Raw genomic sequence first — 26,753 nt, 5'->3', positions numbered from 1 at the left:
TTCGGTCAGGGAGGTGAGTCAGGAATCTCCGAACACTGCTTACAGTGGGAGACACCCAAACACTCACCACCCTGCCCCAACACCAGAGAGAGATTAAAACCTTAAAACTGAGAATAAAAACCACTTTCCCGGAGGAAACGGAGAACCAGAGAGACCATCCAGGAATCGTCAGCCAATATCCAAGGTAAAGTGTGGGGGAGTCTGTACTTAACACGCAGAGCCAAAAGAAGGGAGCATTCAACCACAACGTGGGCTACTGACTGAAAGGCTCCACAACCACATAGTGGGGGTGGCTCATCACGCAAAAGAAAACCATGGGTCAGCCGAGTATGGCCAAAGCGGAGACGACACAGTGTGGTCGAGTCCTTTCGGGAGATGCGAAAGGAAGAACGCCACGGGCCTGGTGTCACCCTAATTGCACGAAGTTTATTAGACAGGCGAGTAGCCTCCCAAGAATTGGCCCATGACTGTGCGAAGTGGGATTTGATGTGAAGCCGTAAATCCGCTGCAGGAGGGGCTACAGAAAACGGGGGGTAAGTAACCGCTCCCCCAGCCAAATGATCAGCGAGCTCATTACCCGGGATACCCACATGGCCAGAGACCCAAAGGAAGTCAAGAGAACAAGCAGCACGGTGAATATCAGCGAGATGGTCATGGATGGCAGAGACCAAGGGATGGCGCGCAAAACACCGGTCAATAGCAAGAAGGCCACTCATTGAGTCCGTGCATAACAAAACGCGGTTGTGTTTTGACTGTTTAATATAGGTAAGGGCCTGAGAAATTGCCATCAATTCTGCAGTAAACACCCCACATGTAGGTGGCAGCAGATGACTGTTCCAACAGAGGACGTGAAGGCATACCCAACACGATCAGCAGATTTAGAGCCATCAGTGTAAAAAACAACAGCATCCCGAAACTCCCATAAAATTTGGCGGAAAAAGGAACGGAACACCATTGGGGGGATGGAATCTTTCGGACCGCGGCGAAGATCCATCCGAAGTCGAGGCCGAGGAACTAACCAAGGAGGGGTGGAGGGGAGGGAGCGAGGAAGACAGGACAAAGAAGGAAGCTGAAAATCGCGGCAAAGAGACGCAAGGCTCAGCCCAACCGGTAAACACGCCCTCGGGCGGGGGTCGGGTGGGCGACGTCCATGGTCTGGGAGCAGGATAGAATAGGAAGGATGAGTGGGAGAGGAACAGATAGTGAGTGCATAAGACACCAGAAGCTGGGACTGCCGAACAGAAAGGGGGGGGGGGTATCCCAGCTTCAACCAGGAGACTATCAATAGTGCTAGTAGGGAAGGCACCGGTGGCCAAACAGATACCACGATGGTGGACTGGATCCAGCACGTGCAGTGTGGAAGGAGCAGCTGAACCATAAACTTGACAACCATAGACCAAGCGAGACAGAACTAGAGCACGATACTGAGGAGGAGGGAACGGTCCGCACCCCAAGAGGAGTGGGCAAGGAAGCGAAGGACATTGAGTTTACGGAAACATCCTACCTTCTGGAGTCTGATATGGGGCAGCCAAGTGAGCTTGTTGTCGAAAAGAAGACCCAGGAAACGAAACTGTGGGACCACAGGCAATCGTTGTGCAGCGAGATAGAGCTCTGGATCAGGGTGGATCGTAGTACGGCGACAGAAGTCGACCACTCGCGATTTTAAAGGAGAAAATTGAAACCCGTGTGAGAGGGTCCATGCAGAGACACACCGCATGGCTACCTGGAGCTGCCGCTCTGCAGATGCCATCGAGGAGGAACTAATCCAAATGCAGAAATCATCCACATACAGGGCAGGGGCGACCAAGGGACCGACAGAGGCAACAAGTCCATCGATAGCAATGAGGAAAAGACGGACACTCAAGACAGAACCCTGTGGGTTGCCCATCTCCTGGGTCCGTGGAGAACTAAGAGCAGTACCAACTCGAACTCTGAATGACCGAAGGATCAGGAACTGGCGGATAAAAATCGGGAGTGGGCCCCGAAGACCCCACTGATGAAGGGTAAGTAAGATGTGATGGCGCCAGGCCGTGTCATAGGCCTTGCGAAGGTCAAAAAACACTGCAACCATATAGCGGCGCTGGGAAAAAGCCTGCCGAACTGCGGATTCCAAGCGAAGTAAATAATCGATTGAAGACCGTGTCTCTCGAAAGCCACACTGGTAAGGCGACAATAGATCCCGAGATTCGAGGACCCAATTGAGCCGACGAGCTACCATCCGTTCAAGTAACTTACAAACAACATTGGTCAAACTAATTGGCCGATAGCTGTCAACAGATAGGGGGTTCTTACCAGGCTTAAGGACAGGAACCACAATGCTATCCCTCCACTGAGAAGGGAAGTCACCCTGGAGCCAGATATGGTTAAACACCCGAAGAAGATGTTGCCGTTGTTGAGCACTGAGATGTTAAAGCAGTTGGTTATGAATGGAATCTGGGCCAGGGGCCGTATCATGAGAAGAAGATAGAGCAGAAAGAAATTCCCATTCAGTAAAAGGTTTGTTTTAAGATTCTGACTCACAACGGGTGAAACATAAGGTGGAAGATTCAGCCAGCTGTTTGTGATGAAGGAAAGCAGCTGGATAGGAGGCTGACGCTGACACCACTGCAAAATGGGTCGCAAGATGCTCTGCAAGAACTAATGGGTCCGTACAAATGCCATCTGGGAGGTGAAGGCCTGGGAGGGTGGACTGCCGATGGCAACCTTGGAGAGAACGAAGTGTAGCCCATACCCATGACAGAGGGACAGTAGAACCAAGGGAAGAAACGAATAGTTCCCAACATATCCGCTTACTCTGTTTGATTAAATAACAGGCTTTAGCACGAAGGCGTTTCAAGGTAGTAAGGCTGGCTACGGATGGGTGCCTCTTAAAGTGTTGCAAAGCTCGACAGCGATCACGGATGGCAATGGCCGTACTCCACCACGGGACTTGCCAGCGACGAAATGGTCCAGATGAGCGCGGGACAGCAAGGCTAGCAGCGCGAACAATCGAGTCAGACACGTCACGTAGGACGTCATCAATACAACCCGACAAACAGGGAGAAAACTCGACCTGCGCAATGTATAGAGGCCAATCGGCGCGGTGGAAAGAGCAACGAGGTAACCTGTCCATCGGGGAGCGGGAAGGGAGCGTGATACTCAACGGGAAATGGTCACTATTACAAAGGTCGTCGTGTGGCGACCAGTGTAATGAAGGGAGGAGAGAGGGAGAAGAAAGAGAAAGATCAATGGCAGAAAAGGTACCATGACCAGCACTGAAATGAGTAGGGGAGCCATCATTAAGAAGGCACAGGTCGTGGTCTGCAATAAATTGGTCTATAAGAAGACCTCGTCTAGATGGAAAGGCACTGCCCCACAAAGGATGATGAGCATTAAAATCCCCAAGGAGGAGGAAGTTGCTGAAGAAGGGCGGTTAAGGCAGCAGGCGTAAGAGTCCTGTCAGGAGGGAGATAAAGATTGCAAACTGTGACTGCAGAGTCTAAGTGGACCCTAACAGCAACCACTTCCAATGTAGTTTGAAGAGGAATCCACGTGCTAGCAATGTCTGTACGGACCAACGTACAAACGCCACCAGAAGCCCGCAAGGCTCCGACCCGATTTCAACAGAAAACACGGAACCCACGGAGGGTCGGTGAGTGAGCATCAGTAAAATGAGATTCCTGGAGAACCACACAAGCTGCAGAGTAGGACGAAAGAAGGGATTTCAATTCCGGAAGGTGACGATAGTATCCATTACAATTCCATTGGAGAACCACAGAACGATGGTTTAAATGGGGGCTGAACACGCTAAATCCACCCGTCACCGACAAGGAGGGGGCGACATCCATGAACGACAGGTCATAATACGGTTGTAAAGTCGGGGAAGGGACCTCCGGTGACACCAGAGGCTCTTTGTCCCGGGACTTATGTTTCTTCTTCTTTTCAGGCTGAGATCGAGGAGGACTGTGTGGCATAAAGGAGCCAGCTGCAGCAAGATCAGGAACAGAAAGAGACGGGGCGACCTGGGGACTGACAGACCGCGGCTGTCGCGGTCGTCGCGCGGCAGCAGACCTTTGGCCTGGAAGGTGCCGGGAAGCGGCATCCCGGGAGAGGCGCCCTTGACCGGCAGACGCCGAAGGAGTGGGATACTTCTCCGGCTGGGGAGGGGGAGCAGCGACCATAGGAGAAGGTGTGGGAGCCGCAAGGGAGGGGGGGAGGAGAGGGGTCCGGGATGGGGGTAAGGAAGGGGGAGGAAGGGGTGAAGATGTAACCAAGGGGTAACTAGATGTCATGGACACAGGGTGCAGTCGTGCATATTTCTTACGGGCCTCTGTGTAGGTTAAACGATCGAGGGACTTATACTCCTGTATCTTTTTTTCTTTCTTATATACTGGGCAATCTGGTGAACGTGGAGAATGACTACCATGACAATTTACGCATACAGGAGGGGGAACACAGGGACTCCCCTCATGGAGTGGACGTCCAGTCACCACAGAGAGGGTCCTGGGAACAGTGGGAAGACATGTGGCCAAAACGCAAGCACTTAAAACACCTCATAGGAGGTGGGATGTACGGCTTCACATCACAGCGACAGACCATAATCTTTACTTTCTCAGGGAGGGTATCCCCTTCAAAGGCCAGGATAAAGGCACCAGTATCAATACGATTGTCTTTAGGACCCTTCTGAACACGCCGAACAAAGTGAACACCCCGCCGTCCGAGATTGTCCCGAAGTTCCTCATCAGTTTGAAGGATGAGGTCCCTGTGAAAAATCACACCTTGTACCATATTTAGAGACTGGTGAGGGGTAATGGACACAGGAATTGTGCCAAGATGGGTACAGGCACGAAGGGCCGCAGATTGGGCAGCTGAAGCAGTTTTTATCAGCAACGAACCCGACCGCATCTTGCTCAGGGAGTCCACTTCGCCAAACTTGTCTTCAATGTGTTCCACAAAGAATAAAGGTTTGACACTGGTGAAAGTATCTCCATCAGTCCTGGTGCAAAGTAGGTAAAGTGGGAAAGGTTTTGCCCCTAGACGACAGGCCTGACCCTCTTCCCAGGGGGTAGCCATGGAAGGGAAGGCCGAAGGGGCAAGAGAAGCAGCACTTGAGGAATCAGTTCCACGCAGAGAGACGGCCGCAGAAGAATGGCCAGAGTTTTGGACCCGTATGCGTTTCATTTGCATAGCGTCCGCCCTGATACCACTCACTCCGGCAGTCAGAACATCCGCGACAGGAGGGGTCCGTTGAAGCCGAGTCTGGGGGGCGCGGACCACAGATGAAACACTCGACCCGGCGCGGACCGATTAGGGAACGCCCAGCTCCTCCCAGGCATAAATACTGGACCCGATCGACCCAAGGACCAGTCTCAGGTCGCACCCGAAGAAGACAGCGAGGCACGCTGTTGAAATATCGTGCGACGCGAACATTCGGCTGGATTCCCGAATATCGAAGAGGTCAACAGATCGCCGGGAAAGCATGAAGAATTACAAGTATTGAACAGAATTGGGGAGGAGTTTGTGGTATAACTTGACAAATAGAAGGGACCGGTTAGTAGGACATGTGAGGCATCAAGGGATCACAAATTTAGCATTGGAGGGCAGCATCGCGGGTAAAAATCGTAGAAGGAGACCAAGAGATGAATACACTAAGCAGATTCAGAAGGATGTAGGTTTCAGTAGGTACTGGGAGATGAAGAAGCTTGCACAGGATAGAGTAGCATGCAGAGCTGCATCAGACCTGTCTCAGGACTGAACACCAGAACAACAACAACAGTAATAAGATATCTAATAAGTAAGACATACTTCCAAGAGCATAACAACACCAGCGTAGATATTCAAACCCACACACTGCGGAATAGGAGACGGAAAGTGTATCGTTCAAGTTTGGGAAGAAGAATTTCGGCTAGTTCCAGGAAATGTATACAAAGCAAGGTGTAACTTTGGTATTGCAAAAGGTGGAGAGGGATTTTCGATTTCACACGGCGGCACAACCGACGTTAGCCGTTATTTTCACAGTGTCAACCACAAACGAAGGCACTTAACATCGGTTCAAACCCCACTGATGGAAAGTCTCTACAAGTTGGACACCGTGACAGCAGACAAGGTATGTCGTAGTTGAATGCTAATTTCAACATTTCTGATTTTCAAGGTGATAATAGACCTGCTTAGGCAATTACAAAAACGCTATTAATATAGCTTCTTTTTCGTTTACAGATAACTAGTCTCAGCTTACATTCGCATTTCACACAATTAAACAACATAATAGCTATGCCAGCTCTCACTGCAATGTAAAAGTATCTTCTCAGTTATTCCCGAATTCGACAAGTGCAAGTTAAATCACGAGTGGAAAAACAAAATGTGAGGCATTAATTGACGCTTCCAACAAAGGTAGCCGAATCAAAAAAGTTATCCAATTTATGTAAAGTGCTTTCATGCGCTAGCACAGAATTCTCGATTTCTATGAGGACTCTGGTCAATCTGCAATGTCTGGGAAGAGCTTTAAAAGGATTCCAAAACACAAGGCGAGTTTGTCCCAGGTTTCTAAGTTTTACTGTAGACAATGCAAACGCATACTGTGGGAAAAAGAACTCTACGTGCATTTAAAAAAGAAAAATCGTGGGAGATTGAAATCAAATTGCTGCGCACATATACTCCATAATTGTTTTAAATGTGGTACGAACGCTATATCAACAGATACTGAAATGTTAGTAATAAAAGACTTTCAACTATTTCTCAAATTCATCTAAAAGATTATCCAAGTTAAAAGAGTTCTTTCAATTTGTTGATACAGAATACAATGCTTTGTCAAGATATGTACTTACAAGGTGGTTAAGCCTAAAGCCTGCCATAGAAAGTGTTGAAAACTCTTCCTGCAATTACGTCATACTTTCCTAGTGTAGATGATTGCCCCAGCTTTATCAAAAACAACTTTATGGGTGTGTGTAGTTCAGGAATACAACTTATTTTAGTGGAATTATATGTTCAATTTTCCTTGCACTTGTTGTGGTCATCAGTCCTGAGACTGGTTTGATGCAGCTCTCCATGCTAATCTGTCCTGTGCAAGCTCCTTCATCTCCCAGTACCTACTGCAGCTTTCATCCTTTTGAATCTGCTTAGTGTATTCATCTCTTGGTCCCCTCGACTATTTTTACCCTCCACGCTGCCCTTCAGTACTAAATTGGTGATCCCTCGATGTCTCAGAACATGTCCTACCAACCAGCCCTTTCTTGTCAAGTTGTGCCACAAACACCTCTTCTCCCCTATTCTATTCAATACCTCGTCATTAGTTATGTGATCTACCCATCTAATCTTCAGCTTTCTTCTGTAGCACCACATTTCGAAAGCTTCTATTCTCTTCTTGTCCAAAATATTTATCGTCCATCTTTCACTTCCATACATGGCTACACTCCATACAAGTACTTTCAGACGCGACCTCCTGACACATCTATACTCGATGGTAACAAATTTCTCTTCTTCAGAAACTCTTTCCTTGCCATTGCCAGTCTACATTTTATATCCTCTCTACTTCGACGATCATCATTTATTTTGCTCCCCAAATAGCAAAACTCCTTTACTACTTTTAGTGTCTCATTTCCTAATCTAATTCCCTCAGCATCACCCGATTTAATTCGTCTACATTCCATTATCCTAGTTTTGCTTTTGTTGATTTTCATCTTATACCCTCCTGTCCATTCTGGTTAACTGCTTTTCCAAGTCCTTTGCCGTCTGACATATTTACAGTGCATCGGCGAACATCGAAGTTTTTATTTCTTCTCCATGGATTTTAATACCTACTCTGAACTTTTCTTTGTTTCCTTTACTGCTAGCTCAATACACAGATTGAATAGCATCGGGGAGAGGCTACAACCCTGTCTCACTCCCTTCCCAACCACTGCTTCCCATTCATGCCCCTCGACTCTTATAACTGCTATCTGGTTTCTGTACAAATTGTAAATAGCCTTTCACTCCCTGTATTTTACCCCTGCCACCTTCAGAATTTGAAAGAGTATTCCAATAAACACTGTCAAAAGCTTTCTCTAAATCTACAAATGCTAGAAACGTAGGTTTGCCTTTCCTTAATCTTTCTTCTAAGATAAGTCGTAAGGTCACTATTGCGTCACGTGTTCCAACATTTCTACGAAATCCAAACTGATCTTCCCCGAGGTCGGCTTCTACCAGTTTTTCCATTCGTCTGTAAAGAATTCGCGTTAATATTTAATTTGTGAAATATACCGTGTGACGTAGAAAATAAAAACGGAGGTACAACATAGGATAAATTATCATTTTTTACCATATGTTGCAACAGTTGCTAGACAAATTGGAGGACCAGATCCCGGATGAAAGACAAATGCGACTGAAAAAACGCAGACATATATATGAAGTCTGTGTGAAATATTTAAATAAATAGTTCATTTGTTATTAGTAACGTTCTGTCCTTAATGGATTGCATATCACTTGGAAAAAACCCTGTGCTTCAAAATATTTTGAAATTAGACGAATCACTTGGCATTGTTGATATCCTTAGTTCAGGGATCGCTATGGTTTCTCATTTCTTTTGGGGGGAAGGGAACGAGAACTTTCGCTCTCAAGTTGGTTGCTGTGACAACACTACTAAGGTGAGTCTGCATTATACAAACGATTGGAGCATCAAGACTGTGCAGTGTTTTAAAGTAAATTTCCTTCAAATGCATTCGTGAAGAAAGTTTTCTCCATGATGAACATTACACAGGGATGAGCGAAACAGAGCTTCAGTTGATCTACTAAAAACGGATTGTACACTTATTTCAATTACGATGAAAGCTGTCGTGATTTCAAGACAGCATTGTCTCATAAAAAGTGTTGAGATTTGCACGCTCAGCTGAAAAGTACTCCTCTTCATTGTGTTGCGTGGCTTCTGAAGAAAATGTGCAAAAAAAACAATTATTTTAGAAAGTGTCGGTTTCGATACATCTGTTCCCATTTTCCTAACTGGAATCTGGGGGCAGGAAGGCCATTCTGTGCTCCGTCGTCGCGTCAGCCTCGCTGCCGCACACTCGCTCTCCCCCACAGCAACAGGTACTTTTTGTCCACGGGTGTGGCCGCACTGCGCCAGCTGCCCGGGGAAGTCCCGGCCTCTGTGGAGCCTGGGCTGCCCGCTCCCCGGTGGCAGACCGCTCTCTCTCTCTCTCTCTCTCTCTCTCTCTCTCTCTCGCAGTGGCTGTGTGTCTCCTCAGTGTTTCAGCCTTGCAGCCGGAGTATTTGCTTCTGCGCCTTTCAGCAAAACGGCAACCACACCCGAGTATTCTGGCTTTCGAGTTTATATCCCGAAGGAGGATTCCGACGTAGGAGCCGGTTGAGCTACCCGCTCACGTCTTATGACACAACCTTAAACGAATGTAGATATCCGAGTTTCATCTACAGTGATTCTCGAAATTAAAATGTCAGCATAAGCAACCCTGCTGTGTTCACGATTTATTGTTAACTCGTTTATACAGAAGATATACAAGTATATGTGAGACACTAATGAAAAACTTCCGAAATCGTCATTTATTCTGATTTTTTCACGATACACAAGTTGGTAGGCGCTACAAACATATCTGTAGTAAAAACGTTCGTAAGTTCATCTAGATGCGAAACAGTTTTACATTTATTTCGAAAACTATTCGTATTTTCCGGATCTGGCTTGACTGCCGCTGTTTGCGAAACACTAAAATTTATGCCGGTGCGGGACTAACCCGAATGCCGAACAAACTTCCACAGCTCACGTCAATCCCGATTCGTAAAATGCGAATCCATTTCGAAATGTTTACCACAGCTATAATCGCGAGAGGAGAGTGCCTGCACCTCTGAAGGGCATTGCAGTGTGACCCGGAGGTGGTATTAACACGGACGTTGTCACATCGAGTTGAACGTATTTCAGAGTAACTGTGTATCACTGTATTTCGATTTAGAATCTAGATGAATATACTGCAATACGGAATTGGAATTATCGTGCATTGACGGAGACTAATGGGTTACGATTTCCCACAATACTGTTGTCACGGCGTGAACACGCGACTGGAGCTATGGCTTGCCCACTTTGATAAAGGTTTTTCTCTACTCGAAACCACGCTGGGCAGCGGCAGTTTTAGCTCTGGTTATGTTTCGCAAAGACGCAGCAACATTTCTTACGCAAGAGGACTTTTCTGAGGGAAGCTGCAATTTTCTTTCGTTTCTATTCTGAGTTCAGTAGCAAGCTGCTCTCGTAAATGGCGTTAGCAGGAGAGTTTCGTGTTCATTCCTGCTGTCTGGCACCACTTACACAATCTGAAAACGACTTCTTCCTTAGAGGTTAAACGCAGCATATGTAGTTCATTTTGAAATTTGTTTGTGCTTCTATCTCTTTAAACTGATGTCTGCATATCACTTATCACATTTTTTTTTGTGAACGAAGGTAACAGACTCCAGACAAGAAGACGGACTGCATGTCGTACAGACAGATACGCCCTTCGATATGCTGCACTCTGTGTCGGCAGCTCCGACTGCACTTAGTCTGGGCTGGGAATACGACATGACCCTGGTTTCAGCTGTAGAAACAATCTGTACCTGTCAGCGGCTGTTTCCGTGCACCCCTGTCCGACCAGAGGTGTACGGGTCTAAAGCGGCTGGTATGTTTCCTCATCCATCCTTAGATAGTCCCTGAAATCGTCACACTCAAGAACTGGTAGCAGCTTTAAGTGACAGAACTGGTCTCTTCTTCGCAGCCATTTCTTCACCCCAAACTCTGGTGTCTTCTTTTCCTCACGCAGTCACACAGTTCCTGCAAACAGCGGCAGCGAAGTAAATTCATCGTCCACCCTGCCCCACTCCACACGGCAGACCGGCGGTCTTCGCGGCGACGGGGGAAACAGCCCAGCATGCCGCGCGCTGAAACCTGCTGTGGCAGGGAGGAGGGAGACCCGCTGCACGCCGCAGCTGGCACGGTCAGCTCCACTGCGGGGGGCGGGTCACGCAGTGGGGTGGCGAGGTGGCGTCGCCAGAGGGGGGGGGGGGGGTGGCACACGACATTCCCGCTTCAACAAGTGCCACATTCTTTGGCGAACGCAGCTCTTCTGGGCAAATTACACTGGTGAACTCTGCTGGGAAACTGGCCCAACGTAGTATTTCCGTGTCACCAGGAGGTGGGACGCAACAATATTGCCGCAACGTTGCTCCAAAACAAACGCATCACTCGGCACATTTCACGAGAATTCGCAATTTTCAGTTTCTTAGTACTTGTCGAGCACCTTCTGCAGGCGGCGTGTAAACCGCCCTTTCGAAACACGGAAGACGACCAGCAGTTAAACGTCTGGAGCAGTCGCGACCAACACCGACTCAGAGGAAGGCCTCGGCGCTTGTTGGTGACGTCACGTCGGCTAGGCACGGCGAACGCCAGGTCTGCTGCAGGCAGAAACGCCTGGGCGTGCTTTTCACTATAAATCTCTTATTTTTGGACAAACTGTTTGGTATTGTTTTGGATTATGCAGTTTTATTTAGATGAAATATTTTCTTACTATCGTACAGCTACAAATAAAGACCTTACTTCTGAATTACTGAATCCTGTTGAAACGAACGTAGATCAATATGAGAAGATGATTTGCCCCATCGCAAGCTTCGGAAATTTTACATTCAAGAAACTATATTTACTTGATCCATTTTGTTATCGAAACTTACCCCAAACCCCTTACAATGAACTCGTTTTATTTATTTGCGTTTGACATCCTCACTGAAAATGTGAACTAATTTACATGTGTAAATGTCCAACTGTTGCCAGTCATTAGATTACAGTCGTTTTCAACGAAACTAATTCTAAACAGGAAATAAAATAGCTTCATACATGGAAAATACTGCTGAGCTTCAACTTTTTTAAACATGCACATTAGAAAAGATAAATATTCCCCTCTTGCAACTGAAAGGAGAAACTTTATATGATAAAAAAATTTTATTTGATAAAACAATTATCTCTCTTTTGCCTCTTCTTCTGTCTTCCACCCCGTCCTCCAGCGTGTACAATCGCAAGATATTTCATTAACGTTCAGTGCTCCTCACCCCATAGTCAACCAAGATACCTACAGAAGAGCACCAATACGTTCACAGTTTCTTGTAAAAGCAACCCAGTACAAAAGTAACTTCCTCAGATTTGCAAATAAGAGGAAGAAGCACTAATTCTGTTGCTTCTGGTCCATGAAGTTGTTTTTGTATGTCAATCCCTAAAACAGGCGGAAATTTAAGCTCAGGAGTACACTATTTGTTAAGAAGTGTAATGAATTGCATTATTTTAAACATAGCTGCGTAACAGCAACGGTTCCACGTAATCTATGTAAGGACGCAATTAATATTTATATTTTACATGTTGCTTCAGTACGCCAATCGGCACATAGTTCGCGACCTGAGCGCCACCTGCCCTGGCCGCAGTGCTACCACGCAGGCCGATTTTACTCAGTTGCTTATGCGCTCTCCAACTTCCATGTACTTAATTTTATTTATCTGACAAACCCTATTCTTAGGGCTATATTTTATTTGGACTAATGGAGCTATGGAGATGTTTGTAAAAATGGCAATGACATATCACTCCATGTTAATGTAATACTGTAAGTACAAGAAATCCTTCTCATGTTTTGTAACACAAGATTCTCTTAATACATGTTAAACTCTAATCTTGACTTATGTGTATACCTTTCATATAAATTACGATGTTCATTTTCCTCAGGCCGCCTTCTGAAGAAGATAGATTTAAATCTATCGAAACCTAGGTAAAGATTACTTTATCCTTTGCAACTGGTCTGTTGTTTTTAATCTAATTAAAAGTAATGAATTGCACAGTTAATTGATTGCAGAAATCTCCCAGAACAATGTGTGTTGGTCAACTAACGCCAATAGTTTCACATTTTCCTGTGTCAGAGAGGGAGACACCACGATTACGTTTCTGCCTGCGACAGACCTGGCGTTCGCCGTGCCTACATTACGTGACGTCACCAACAAGCGCCGAGGCCTTCCTTTGAGTCGGCGTTGCCGCGACCAGGCAAGTGGATGTTTCTCAGACATTCGCCACTGGCCGTCTCATTTTTTTTTTTTTTTTCACAGTCCGCTTGTCCATGACGTTCATAACGGTACAAATATTTTGTGAATCTATTTTGATATTCTGTTGCAAAAACGTTCTCGTCTCTTACATTCTCGCATCACTTTCGGATGACGAATTAGTGATAAGACTCCTTGGTGCCGAGTATAAGTAACTTTATTTCTCCATAATTTTTCGGCAACCGGACAGTCGATAACTGAAAACTATCCTCTCACCTTCCGACTACAGGTGTTCATGAAATATGCCTTATGGCGAAGGCTTCATGTCCTACAAAACATACGGTAGTTCGTAACCCGTAACACAAGATTCACAGGGTATATTTAACTTATTTTTCTTCAGCTTTTTGTAAAATATTGTGTTTCCAATATCGCTGTTACCGTGAATGACCGAAATTGGAGAATGTCGACTTTCTCCGGTGAATGTCAACAGATACCAAATACGTCGGTGAAAGATCGAATATTTCATTACACTGTTGTACATTCGGACCCTGTCCGGTGTGTGTCGACAGTCACAGATATGTTCTGGTGGAGGTCCAAACTGTAAGAGTCAAAAAACAAGCGACTGGCTCTCTCCCGCCAAATCCTTTGTTCTGCTCGGAGTCAATCAGCTTTGTCAGTCTTACGCAAGCTTTGATAACGCCAGCAACGTTTTCTTAATTTTTTTCCGGTACCCTAATTTATACTAAATGGATACTGCAGTAAATCGTGATCTTTTTCACGTAAAGTTAAATGCATTAATTGCGGGTAATGGAGAAGACACCCTGTTTTTATTTTTCTCAAGAAAATGTTCTAAAACGCTTTCTGAAGTGGTTTCCGCTAAAATTAAATGCAACACACCTTTGGATCACTGACGATTAAAACGTTTTGATGTTTTAAAAATTAATGATGAAGAGAAGTTAATTGTAGCATTAAAACCAGGGGAAACGAACATACAGTATTATCTTACCAATGAAGAATTGTACAGTATAGTCTAGTATATGAAACTCACATCAGAATAGACCACTGAGGAAGAACACGCATGCTTAGAGAGTTGCAAGTTAAATACATAAATATTACGTATGGACTTGTAATGTTGTATTTGAATTTATGCAAACAGCGTCAAATGAAACGCAGTGCACCTAAGAAAGGTATTGTTGTGAAGCCAATGGTTAGTTGTGAATTAAACTCAAAATGTCAAGTTGATCTGATAGATCTGCAGTCAAACAGAGATGGCGAATATATGTTCATAATGGTGTATCAAGATCATTTAACTAAGTTTGTGCAGCTACGACGTTTGAAAACTAAAAGAGCTGAAGAAGTAGCGCATCACGTTCTTTGAATACTTTTAACATTTGTTGCACCAGCAGTATTGCAGTTGTAGAGTTGCAATGGTAGAGACTTTAGTAATTAAGTCATATCCGAAATATGCGCTATGTGGAAAGATGTTCATGGAAAGCTGCGTCACAGTCAAACAAGACTCAGTTGGAAGGGCCATTCAGGATATACAGAATATGCTAACTGCATAGATGAATGGTAACGACAGAAATAAATGGTCAGATGGTTTATCCTTTGTTCAATTTGCCAAGAACACTACATACCACGAAGGAATACGCCAAAGTCCTTATGAAGCCGTGTATGGCGTTAAAACAAGAAGAGGTATAGCATCGTCTTTTTTGCCTGGCGAACACATAGCAAATATTGAAACTGAAGAAGTCTAAGAAAGTGCCAATACTTCTGAAACCGAAAGATAGCTTGAAGAAGCTGTTAATGCTTATATAAAAAAACTTGAGCATTGGTCATACCGAAAACCACATTCCAAAGAAAAATATTGAAGAGGACCTACAACCTACAACGTCTTCACATCAAATTCTGTCTGAAAAACACGAGTTGATTTCTACAAAAAGAGGCCGCGAGAGAAAATCTACTGCAAGCAACAAAGATGTTACGAACCTCACAAAAACAATTTCCTCCTGCTCAAATTGGTGATAATGTACGAATACGAGGCCCTGATGTCGACCGTAGTCTTACAGATTGCCGAAATGTGTTAGCGGTTGTTGTGGGAATAGAAGACTCCGACTTCTATAAACTGGCAAATAAAAATGGTACCTTCATGGAGCTTTACACATGTAATCAGTTCGTAATTTGTAAAGATAAATTACTTTCCATAGATGGGATTTCTTTTCAAGAAATGTCGCTGGGAGAAGCAGCTGCAGCTAATTCTAGAAGCGGGGGACTAGGCTGTACAAGGCGTCGTTGCAAAAGGAAGAGTTCCACAAAAAAATGCAGTTGTAAAAGCAAGGGGCTCTTGTGCAATTGCAAGTGTCATAACAATTCAAGTTGTTGCAATAAATAAGATTTGAATCATATAATTAAGTAATTTTTTATAACTATTATTTTCTTTTCTCATGTAGAATGTACTGTGTATTTTAAGTTCTTGGTCATTCCTTTCAGAAAGAGGCGAAAAAGTTACGTCACACTTGTGACGTTTTATAGCGACTGAATTACGGAGAAGAAAATATAAATCTCCAACATGTTCAACATTCACCATTAGTGTATCGTGAGTGTCAACATTTACCGATTTAAGTCAGAAATAAGGGTGTTTAGCAAATATTTCGGACATACACTAAGCGACTACGTGAATGTTGACATTCACCAGTGAAAGTCGACATTCTCCAGATTTCGGTGTTTCACTGTTAACAACACAACCACCAGATATCCGGCAATTGCTTCCGAAGTCTACAATGATACACTCGTAATTTGCGTTTACTGTCGCAGTCGAAAGCATGCTACGATCGCCCTCACATTTACTACTTGAGAGCAGCGGGAGTTGGCTGTTGCAACTACCAATGAAGAGAACCACAACATTCAGCTCCGTCTCCAAATTGCCATTAACGTTGATATCATTACCAAGATGTTAAATGCTTGTTCCAGCAAACGCGGAAGAATATATAGTGCAATGTTTACATCATGTTTATTCTTATGATGAACGGATTATAGTGGTAATGGCGGACTGGAATGCGGTGGTAGGGGGGAGTGGGGAGAAGCAAGGGTAGCAGGAGAATATGGGCTTGGTATAGAAGGAACGAGGAAGAAGAAACACGAATTCAGTTCAGTAATAAATTCAGATAGTAATAGCAAATACCCCGTTCAGGAGGATTCCAGTTAGGTTACGGTATGGTCAGGCAGAGATTCCGAAATCAGGTATTGGATTGTCAGGTGTACCCAGGAGTAGATATAGACTCAGATCACAATTTAGTAGTGGTGAAGAGCAGGCTAAAGTTTAGGAGACTAGTCGGGAAGAACCAATATGCAAAAAAGTGGGAAGCATTAAGGAATGAAGAGATATGCTTAAAGGTCTCTGAGGCTACAGATACTGCAGTAATGTATAGCTCATTAGCCACTTAGAATGGACATCTCTAAAAAGGGCAGTGACAGGAAAAGGTCAAGTAAACCAAAGTCCTAAAACACGTACGTTATGAGCTATGAACACTTTTTCATGGTCAATACCGTGTAACTAGCAGTAAATAGTTTCTGTATCACTCTTTCCAATGTGTCAGTTGTTTTGTATTCCGTTCTTTGTGCCTTACGAACACGTCTGTACTAGTGGAGGAGTCACTTGTGTCCTGGAGGCAAAGTTTAATCATCCCCCACTTGAACGTCAATTCGGCATCGTGAGAATTCTGAGGGGCAACGATCACCGTTCGTTAAGTTACTTCCTCTGTTTGCACACACACCTGCAAATATACCGCTATTTCCGTTGGAAACGATTAGAATAAATATCTGTTGACATCGTGTATCAGCTATGTGTGAGCATTAGGGATGCATTTGGAGCCGCGGAGCAGAGGAGTTTTAGAAATGGAAAATATAGTTACAAAATTCTGTGTGTTCCAGTCGTCGGCACAGAAACTTAGGACGACTCACGACAGATACGCATAGGCAGTCCAGTTACGTTGGATTCCCCGAAAAATTGCAGCAATCTTAGATAAATAAGGGTATACACGAGAACTGCGCAAGGGGAAGTGGCACCTCATCTAGGAATGGTCGCAAGTAAAAGTAGGCCGTCGTGCGAATGAGTTAGGAGGCGGCCGCCCACTGTGTGGGGAGACGCTGACTAGAGCGGAGCGCTTGCTACTGGTGTTGCTGGCATCGCTGCTGCTGCCCAGATGCCGCCCAAAAGAGACGGGAGGCCGGGCCGCCGCATTGTGGCCGCCTTAATGGAGCGTCTCGTCACTGAGGCGCTCGGTTTCGGTGGCGGCAAACCACGCCGAGATGTGGAGTGCTTCCGCTGCCAGCAGACTGGCCACGTGGCTAAATACTGCCGGCGCAACCAAATCGTGTGCATGAAGTGCGCAGAGCAGCACGACACCCGCGACTGCACAAAGCCGCGCGACGTGGCGCCGAAGTGCGCTAACTGCGGAGGAAAGCACGTCGCGAGCTTCCGTGGCTGCAGTTACATCGTTAACTGGGGACGCGGGAGCAATAAGAGGAAGAAGAAGCGACGAAGGAAACGTCCCGGCCGGGGGTCAGCGCCTGCGGAAGGGACAGAGCAGCAGCATCATCAGGGGGTCCCTCCGCCCCCCCGCCCCCGCCGCCGCAAGACGCAGCCATGACGCCGCAGTGCCGCACAAGCTTCGTGCGGTGACAGAAGAAGCAATAGCGGATCTCAAAGACGAACTCGCTGCGGCGCTCCGGGAAATCCAGCGGCTGCGGGCTGAAGTGGCTTCTGCCACGAAAGCCTTGCGGCCCCCCGCACCTGCTCCCCCCCCCCCCTCGGGGCGGGAGCCCACAGAAGCAATGAACACAACTGATTCGGAGGCAGATCACGCTCAGCCGCCACCCAAGAACAAACTGGCGGTGCGGATCTCCAAAGACTTAGACGAGCTGCTCGAACTGGTCGCCTCCCGCAAGGTTGAGGCAGCCACCAAGCCAAAGGCAGCTCAGGTCACCGAAGAACCTCAGACGAAGAACGTTCAGGCGAAGGCTGCTCCACAGCAGCCAACAACCTTCCGACGTAAACCGCAAGACGCCGGGAACGCAGTTCGTGACCTTTTGATGGGGCCAGGGTCATGTTCGTTCTCCGAGCCTTAACGTCATCGACGCGTTGGGGCACAGGAAGCCACGACGATGCCGACATCAGACATCCTATTCCCTAATCAACCAACACCCAAAATTCCTCAAATGAGTTAAATCCTCCCCATCCATAACCCCAAACACCAGACACGAGGGAAGAGACACCTTGTCCCGGGCCTCGGAATATTTAGGGGTCTACGACCCATCAGACACTCCAGTCAATCAGTCAGGAGGCAAGCTCGCAAATGAGCGGGCCCGTGAAAGCGCAATAGATAGCTAGAGCGGAAATTTTGCATCAGTGATCGAATTACAGATGCAGTGCGAAAGTGCAGGGTGTATACGTGGACGAGGAAAAAAAAATTCCCGGATTTTTCCCGCAATTCCCGGTTAAAGGCACACTTCCTCCCGAGTGAAAATACCATTTTAAGCTGTTAAGTGAGAGTATACTTTTCCTCGGAACTGTAAAACTTATCAGTCTTTTGAATGGTTATGGTTTTATACAGCGGCGTAGAATTTCCCGGCAGTTTAGAAAACGAAACTCAGGGAACGAAACACGTTTTGGGAAAATGTCTGACGTGCAGCAAAATGTACAATACATATTTTCTTATTACGAAGGTATAAATTCGAATTCCACTAAACACCGCATGTTACTTGCGAAAAGATTGAAATCGTGATTGCGATGCGCTTTTGTAAGCCTGTCATAGCTCATGTCACGTGATCTCACCAGCCGACGACAGCAAGTTGTTCTACCTCCCAAGTCAAAATAACAGCAGCTCGCAACAATGACTGCTCACTACAATTGGTCATAACAATCTGAACAAAAGCTACCGAGAAGCGGAACTGCGCAGTACCTAAAATTCTTAGGTTAGCTAATTTGAAATATTTTGGTATCATAAATAGCTTTAGGCACGTGACCTGCAATCATGAGCCGGCCAGAGTGGCCGAGCGGTTCTAGGCGCTAGAGTCTGGAACCGCGAGACCGCTACTGTCGCAAGTTCGAATCCTGCCTCAGGCATGGATGTGTGTGTTGTCCTTAGGTTAGTTAGGTTTAAGTAGTTCAAAGTTCTAGGGGACTGATGACCTCAGAAGCTAAGTCCCATAGTGCTCAGAGCCATTTTTTTATAATCAGAAGATTAGACAGCAAAAGACGAATTTTGGGTGCTAGTGCCATTTTTTCTTAAAAGGTGTTCTTTATATTACTTTATACGTGACGTGTAAGTACTGTTTCTTTCTGTGCTGTTAATCAGTTTTCAGTTTTCAAACTGTGTTTCTATGCTTTCACATTAGCAAAATGATACCATGCCTGCTGTTGTCATAAAACTTTGCCTGTGAGTTCAAGTACTAAATACTGTTCCTTCCAACATTCAGCTGTCTGTATTTTAAATGCCAAGTAGCCTACTTGTACTTACGGCTACCAGATGGCAGTCGTGGTGTCGTGTTCACCTGCCCGCACTTGTTAACGCGGGCGCCTCCGCCTGTTGCCACCTGTGGCTTTATAGGTGTGAGCAGCCCATAGTCATAGTGGCTCGCCTTCATGCATTATTTTTAAAAAATATTTGTGACTAGAGCCCTTCTGGCCTGGCCTGTTATTCATTTTATACTTGACCTCTTAAGTACTGTCTGTCTTGTATTGTTAGTACTTATACTTTCATATAAAAATTTACAAACAAATTCCTTTTCCCATAAATCTGTAATTATGTTATATACAACTTTAAACATTTAAATTCGCAAGAAGGCATTCTTAGAAGTGTTGAAACCTGGTTAATGAGACAAAATTTTGACCGAGGGTTCATTTGTTTCAACTTTAATTTGTAAATCGTCACTGAACCAAGCAGCCATGTTTAAAACTTTGGCTCTAGTTACTGAACTGTGCATTGTTCTTGACAAAAGAATAAACAAAAGAAAAAAGAATACAGATATAAGTAACTGAAAACTATGGTGTAGCTACGGAAAGAGATGGAGTCGATTCCGAAGTATATGCTGTATAGTAAAGCTTACTACAATACATTGTCCCACTTTACGTAATCTGTTACATTTGTTTGCTTTTCGCATCTAAGATGTGGGTACTCATTTTGCATCTGACGAGGTCTTCGTTGTGACGCCTGATTTGAAACCAACAACCTGCAAAAAGAATTTGAAAATAAGCGTTAACTCCCCAAAAAAGCAACAAAAAGGCAGAAAAAAACGAATATTGAATCTTACAGCCTATGCATTTTTCCGAAAATGGAATAAAAATACTTAGTTTTATTCGATAAGTCGGAAGAAAGACGTACTAAGGGACTTTTCAATTATAGCGTTCACATAGGGATTCGATGGGAGTATAAGATTAATCTACATCTACATTTATGGAGGGGAGGGCACTTTACGTGCCACTGTCATTACCTCCATTTTCTGTTCCAGTCGCGTACGGTTCGCGGGAAGAACGACTGCCGGGGGAGCCTCCGTGCGCGCTCTAATCTCTCTAATTTTACATTCGTGATCTCCTCGGGAGGTATAAGTAGGGGGAAGCAGCATATTCGATACCTGATCCAGAAACGCACCCTCTCGAAACCTGGACAGCAAGCTACACCGCGATGCAGAGCGCCTCTCTTGCAGAGTCTGCCACTTAAGTTTGCTAAACATCTCTGTAACGCTGTCACGCTTACCAAATAACCCTGTGACGAAGCGCGCCGCTCTTCTTTGGATCTTCTCTATCTCCTCTGTCAACCTGACCTGGTACAGATCCCACACTGATGAGCAATGCTCAAGTATAGGCCGAACGAGTGTTTTGTAAGCCACCTCCTTTGTTGATGAACTACATTTTCTGAGGATTCTTCCAATGAATCTCAACCTGGCACCCGCCTTACCAACAATTAGTTTTATATAATCATTTCACTTCAAATCGTTCCGTACACATACTCCCAGATATTTCACAGAAGTAACTGCTACCAGTGATTGTTCTGCTATCGTATAATCATGCAATAAAGTATTCGCAATATACTACATCTGTGTGTTAAGGGTCAGTTGCCACTCCCTGCACCAAGTGCCTATCCGCTACAGATCTTCCTGCATTTCGGTGCAATTTTGTAATGCTGCAGCTTCTCTGTATACTACAGCATCCTCCGCGAAAAGCCGCTTGGAACTTCCGACACTATCTACTAGGTCGGTGTTGTAGCCGAAATATAGCATTCACATAAGGTGTAGATGGAACCATTGGATTTCGATGTTATAGGCAACAAGCTGTTGAAAGTGATGTCGCTACAAACGGTATCGACTGAATGTATCCACAGGACGTGTGGCATGTAATTGAAAAAGTGGCGTGCCAAAGCGCCTCCTCGAAGCTTTCAGGCTTGCAGTGAAATGACCACGACGAGAAAAATCAAGAAATTGCTGTGAATAAAGAGACCTTACCGACGATTGCCCCACCCACGCGGCATTCGCGAGCGGAACAGGTGTAAAGAGATGATATTTTGAACAGAAATTTTATTGAGAACAGTGTTTTAGTTGGTACTAATGCCCTCTGTGATGATAACCGAAACAAACAGGACCCCTATACCGCCGGTAATTACGGAAGAATTACACTGGTTGCTTTTCAGGGCTCGGATGCAGCAGACACCCACGCATTAAATACGAGGGAGCTTTTATTCAGTCAAGACGTACTCCGAAGTATCCTACCTATTTCATCGGGAGTACTGTGTCAGAACTTCTCATCTAAACATAAAGTCTGTTTTGGAAAAGATCAATTCTAAGGGAATCAGTAATTTTCTTTCATATCTGTTTTGCCACTTAGTACCAAGCTGAATAAATTCTAGATAATGAGCTAGGTAAAAGTTGTGAGCTGCATGTTGCTGCCTTCTGACATGACTAGAACAATGAGAAAACTGTTTTGCTCTGAGGTTAAAACTGAGAACATACTGATAATTAGAATACTATTCTGTACTTTGCCGCTCTTTATACCGAATCTGACATTACTACCGGCAACAGTTTTGACATTTTTTTGTGAACAAAGCTTCCACACTTGAGACAGTAGAACGTGATACGTGTCGTACAGGTAAGTACGTCGCTGGATACGCGATACTCTGTGTCTGGGCGAGGCTGGGAGGGCAACACGGCTGTACTCAGCTTTAAAGATCATTTCGATAGGGCAGCGGCGGCACATTTAGATTGCATGCATTAAGACAATTCCCAGCGTAAAATCAAAGAGAAATAACTGAAAGATAACTGTCATTGTGAAACATGAAAGCAATAAATAATGAGCGTATGGCACAGGTGGCTGGGGCGGTTCGGCCGCCGCTCCGCAAGTTCTTTGACGCCACTACGGCGACTTGCTAGTGAATGAGGACGAAATACACACAACACCCTGTCATCTCGAGGCAGAGAAAATCCCTGACCCGCCGGTAATCGAACCCGGGACCCCGCGCGCAGGAAGCGAGAACGCTACCGCAAGACCACGAGCCGCGGACAACATGAAAGTGAGATTGCGACATATGAAGTTAGTTACTTAACAATACAACACTCACAACCACGTACGACATTACCAGTTGCGGACAATCTCTCTCTCTCTCACACACACACACACACACACACACACACACACACACACGCCCTTCTGTAGGAAAGCAAATGTCCCAGAAGTGGCGGGGCAGCGGCTCCGACGTCACGTGGCACCCCCCTTTCCCCTTTCCCAACGGCCGCAACGAACGCTGCAAGCCGTGGCCTTTGTGTAGTGCTTCGTGTAAGTTTCGTATTTTATTTTTTCCAAGAAGCGAGCACGGTCAACGCTTCCTGCTACAGAACGCTGCATTCCGAGTAAACAACTCAGTCCTCCACTTGGCTCTACGTCCGCTCAGCATTGCCGAGTAACGACACCGCTGGGATTGTAAGCCCCTGTCTTAATACCTCAGGCCCTACTTTGCAGTTTAACGCGAACAATACTTTGCGCAGTCCACCTTATTTCTGGACAGTATAGATTTTACCTGCACCACGCCATACGTGCAGACGGGATACAATCGTCAAGACTGGAGCAAATTATAGGTTCAGAATGTATCCTTACAAACACTTTACTGTCATTTCCTGCATTACAAGCGCTTTTAACTCTAAATCGTCTCCGCTTGTATTTTCCAAAGTTATTTTCATATCAGTCTTACAGAGAAGCTTATATGTCTCAAGTTTTTAACGTAATTAATTCGTATGAGCTGGCCATTCAGAACATTTTATAGATTCCATTGACTGTTGGCTGCCCTGGTATTTATCCGAGTGCTCGAATTTTTCTGTCTGCTCACTAGGGCTGCGCCAAGTACGATGGCTTGAACGGTTGTTCTGTGGCAGCAGTTTTTGTAGCAACCGGTAGTTATTTTTAACAGTTCGTAACGCGGGGCCGTTATCTGGGCTGTGATTGGCTGATGCCGAACAGACTGAGCAGTCGCCATATTCGGTTTATTTACTACCGGAGCACTGGGGCCACATTTAGTGGCTTTGTATCGAAACTTACGTGCAAAGAAAAAAATCCACCGAACACTCCGTTACCTGTGCGGTTTCTCACAATAAAACAAGGCGACATATCGCTATACACACGCCTGCAAGCTGCAGTAACTTCAGGGTCAAATACCAAGTTTGATTTCTGCCGCTTCAAATTAACTACAGTGAGGTCAACACTGTGGGTCACCACACACAACTGTTTACGTCATAGTGGTTTTGTTTAGTCCTGTCTGGAAAGTTTCGTTTGACAAAACCTTCATTAATAAAGCTTTGCATGAACTTATAAAAACTGCGACATTCGTCATGTGAAGACTGGGTACTGCATGTAACTGTGAGAACAGACACGGCTACACCTGTTATAGTTTCTTCGAGGTTTCCTCATTTTTGGTTATCATTCACTATCGTTGGTCTGAGTATTTACCTTTGCTGCCATTCGTTCACGCCCGATGATTAACCTTACCGGGTTCGATTCCCGGCGGGGTCAGGGATTTTTTCTGCCTCGTGATGACTGGGTGTTGTGTGATGTCCTTAGGTTAGTTAGGTTTAAGTAGTTCTAAGTTCTAGGGGACTGATGACCATAGTCCCATAGTGCTCAGAGCCATTTGATTAACTGCTGTTAAGATAAACAAATAAAGATGTCATTAATAAATATTAAAAATCGATTCCGTCATCCTCATTTCGAGTAAGAATTCCTCCCTAATTAATTTTGAGTCTCAAAGAAAAATATTCTGAAAAACCTCAAACAAAAGAGATTACAAAGATGATAGTAATTCTCTTTTAGGCGCATTACAGAGTAACTGACCACAGATACAATCTTCATGTTTTAAGTCTACCTAGGCAGTAATGATAATTTGCATTTTGTTCTATGTAAAGAAGTAAAAAGAGTAAATAATTTGTACAGGCGATAGGTATAAAGAAATATTCAATACTAATTTTCATAGTAGGAAAAGATGAAGAGAAATGGCTGTTTGAACTTGATAAATAAGGAGACCAAAATTATATCTCTGACTTGGCAGTTAACACATCCACTTGGAATTGGAAAAATTCACCCGACGAAAGAAAGGATTAATGAATGTCGAAGGGCCTATTTTCATAATTTATAAGTAGAACAACATTTGCTAACACCAGATTTGCCAAAGTATTCAGCAATTTAACCGTGAATAAACGAGAAACAGAATCATTTATGAGTGGTAACGAAAATTCATTATATTATCCGTATAAGTCAAATACAGTAGAGGTCGAACTGTGCTTTACACAACGTTGCATCACTTACTGTGACGTTTCGTATGTTGTATTCGGAATTAGCACAAGGGAAGTAACCACGATTCAACGATAATTAATTACAGGTTAACGAACAGAAACGCTGATAGCTCACTCTACATGTTAGAAAATAATATGATACATAAATTTCTCAGCATTATTTTGCAAGAAGAATGAAGCCATTGGTGCAGTGGTTTTTCGTACGTGACTTTGCACATAATAAATTTCTAGATCAAATTTCAGAATTGAAACACTTGCACGCAACCTGTTAACGATACCTGGGTCTTTGTCCACGTATATGTCAGTCAGACGCGAAACTGTGTTGGTTCCGTATAAGTACATACTTAAATTGTGTACCATAAAAGAGTAATGCGGCTCCGATACAAGGAGGCATATACTGACCATTTATGTACGTAATCGTAGATTGCTTACGGAGAGATTCCGGACAATAATTTACATAGTATTTATACTGGCATTGAAGTCAGTACATTGAGTGTCGGCACTGAGTGGTCAGGAGCTACCGAAGTGCTAGCTAGTACTTTCTGCGAAAGAAATATTACGCGCAGCAGTGGCTAATAGTAAGGGCACCGAAGTACATGGATTGTAAACATTGTCGGGGGTGTTCTTGGGGGCAGATTAGGTGTGCAAATATTTTCTACGTCATTCAAAGAATTCGTAAATATAATTTGCTGAACCGATCTGGATAAGAATTTTTAAAAAAAATTTGGCATTATATAAAACCAGGAAGCGGATCTAAGCCGTAAGTTGAGTCGCTCAGTGACATTACTGCCACAGAAAGGGAAGACGACGGACAGAAGGCGAAATACAGAGCTACCATAAATCATTTGTTTCCAGAATTCTAAATTTTCCGAAACATTACATGTACAAATATGGTTCGAGCACGAATATAACGGCAAACACAGTGAGTTTAAACTGTGCCTTCCACATGACATTAAGAATGCAGCGCCTTGCCAAAATGCCGACAAAGCGAGAGCAGAGTTTTCGTGTGTTGGAATTTGCGAAATATTTGATCAAATGTGGCAGCTGCAACCGCTGTGTGGGGGTGAGCGAAATTTTCGTAAGCAGTCCTAACAGCAGCCACAAGCCACGGACTCCAAATACCGCAGCAAAGTGTGTGGAAGGTAATGCGTCGGTGGTTACGGTTCGAACCATACCGTCTGCATCGCGTGCAACAACTGAAAGCCGCAACAGCAAACACACGAGCCGGAGGCGCCTTCAGATTTGCGCCACAAGGCAGGCAGGGAGCAGTCCAAGATGGACATTCCGCCTCCATGCCGATATTGGGAGACGTCACCACAAAGACGTCCACAACGACTAAAAATAATCGAGCAGCGGGTTTCGTTAACGTACGGTGGAAGATGTAGCGAATGTTCTGACTGCATAATAAATGCCCACAGTTGTGGAATTATGACACAAACTAGTTTTTCACTGGAACTTCGTAACTTTCCTGTACCACTGTAAAGGGACTCGGGTGCTGCCAGTGTGTGTTCGCTGTTGCGGCCGTCACATCGAGCGCTCAGAACGTCGACGTGGACGGCAGATATACGCAATAAACAGACTCCGGATAGACACCTGTGCACGTTGAATTTATTCTGGACTTCAGCAGTTAAGGGCCGTGTCACATCACACACGTGTTGGCAGCGTTATCTCGTAGACTTGTTTTAACTTGTCCGCTGACCTTTCTTGAAAACGGCAATTTTTCAAATCGCTTGGTACTACTCATCGTTCCAGCGGTCTGCGATAAACAGCTTCTGTGACGGGAGCAAGTTCTTCCTCAAAATTTGTGCAGAATCTTGAAGGTACCTCACCCAGTGCAGATGCCTTTCCACTGTTTAGTGTTTTTAGGTGGTTTTATGTTCTGCAACCACTTCACATCTGCCATTATTTGGGCGTTAGTGCGAAAACAGAAG

The 26,753-nt window shown here is 44.9% G+C and overlaps 1 protein-coding gene across 1 annotated transcript in view; it reads right to left on the bottom strand.

Annotated features, from left to right (window-relative positions):
- Positions 1-17,643, bottom strand: part of LOC126108270 (speckle-type POZ protein-like) — a 33,514-nt gene extending 15,871 nt beyond the window's left edge. The window contains exon 1 of the mRNA XM_049913497.1: positions 17,553-17,643. Within this exon, the coding sequence (XP_049769454.1) occupies positions 17,553-17,643 (91 nt within the window). The remainder of the gene's footprint in view (positions 1-17,552) is intronic.
- Between the last annotated feature and the right edge of the window lie 9,110 nt (positions 17,644-26,753).

This window comes from Schistocerca cancellata, chromosome 11 (assembly GCF_023864275.1).
Source record: "Schistocerca cancellata isolate TAMUIC-IGC-003103 chromosome 11, iqSchCanc2.1, whole genome shotgun sequence".
Classification (NCBI taxonomy): domain Eukaryota; kingdom Metazoa; phylum Arthropoda; class Insecta; order Orthoptera; family Acrididae; genus Schistocerca; species Schistocerca cancellata.
The sequence above is the reverse complement of the archived record's forward strand: the minus strand, read 5'-3'. Positions and strand labels throughout refer to the sequence as shown.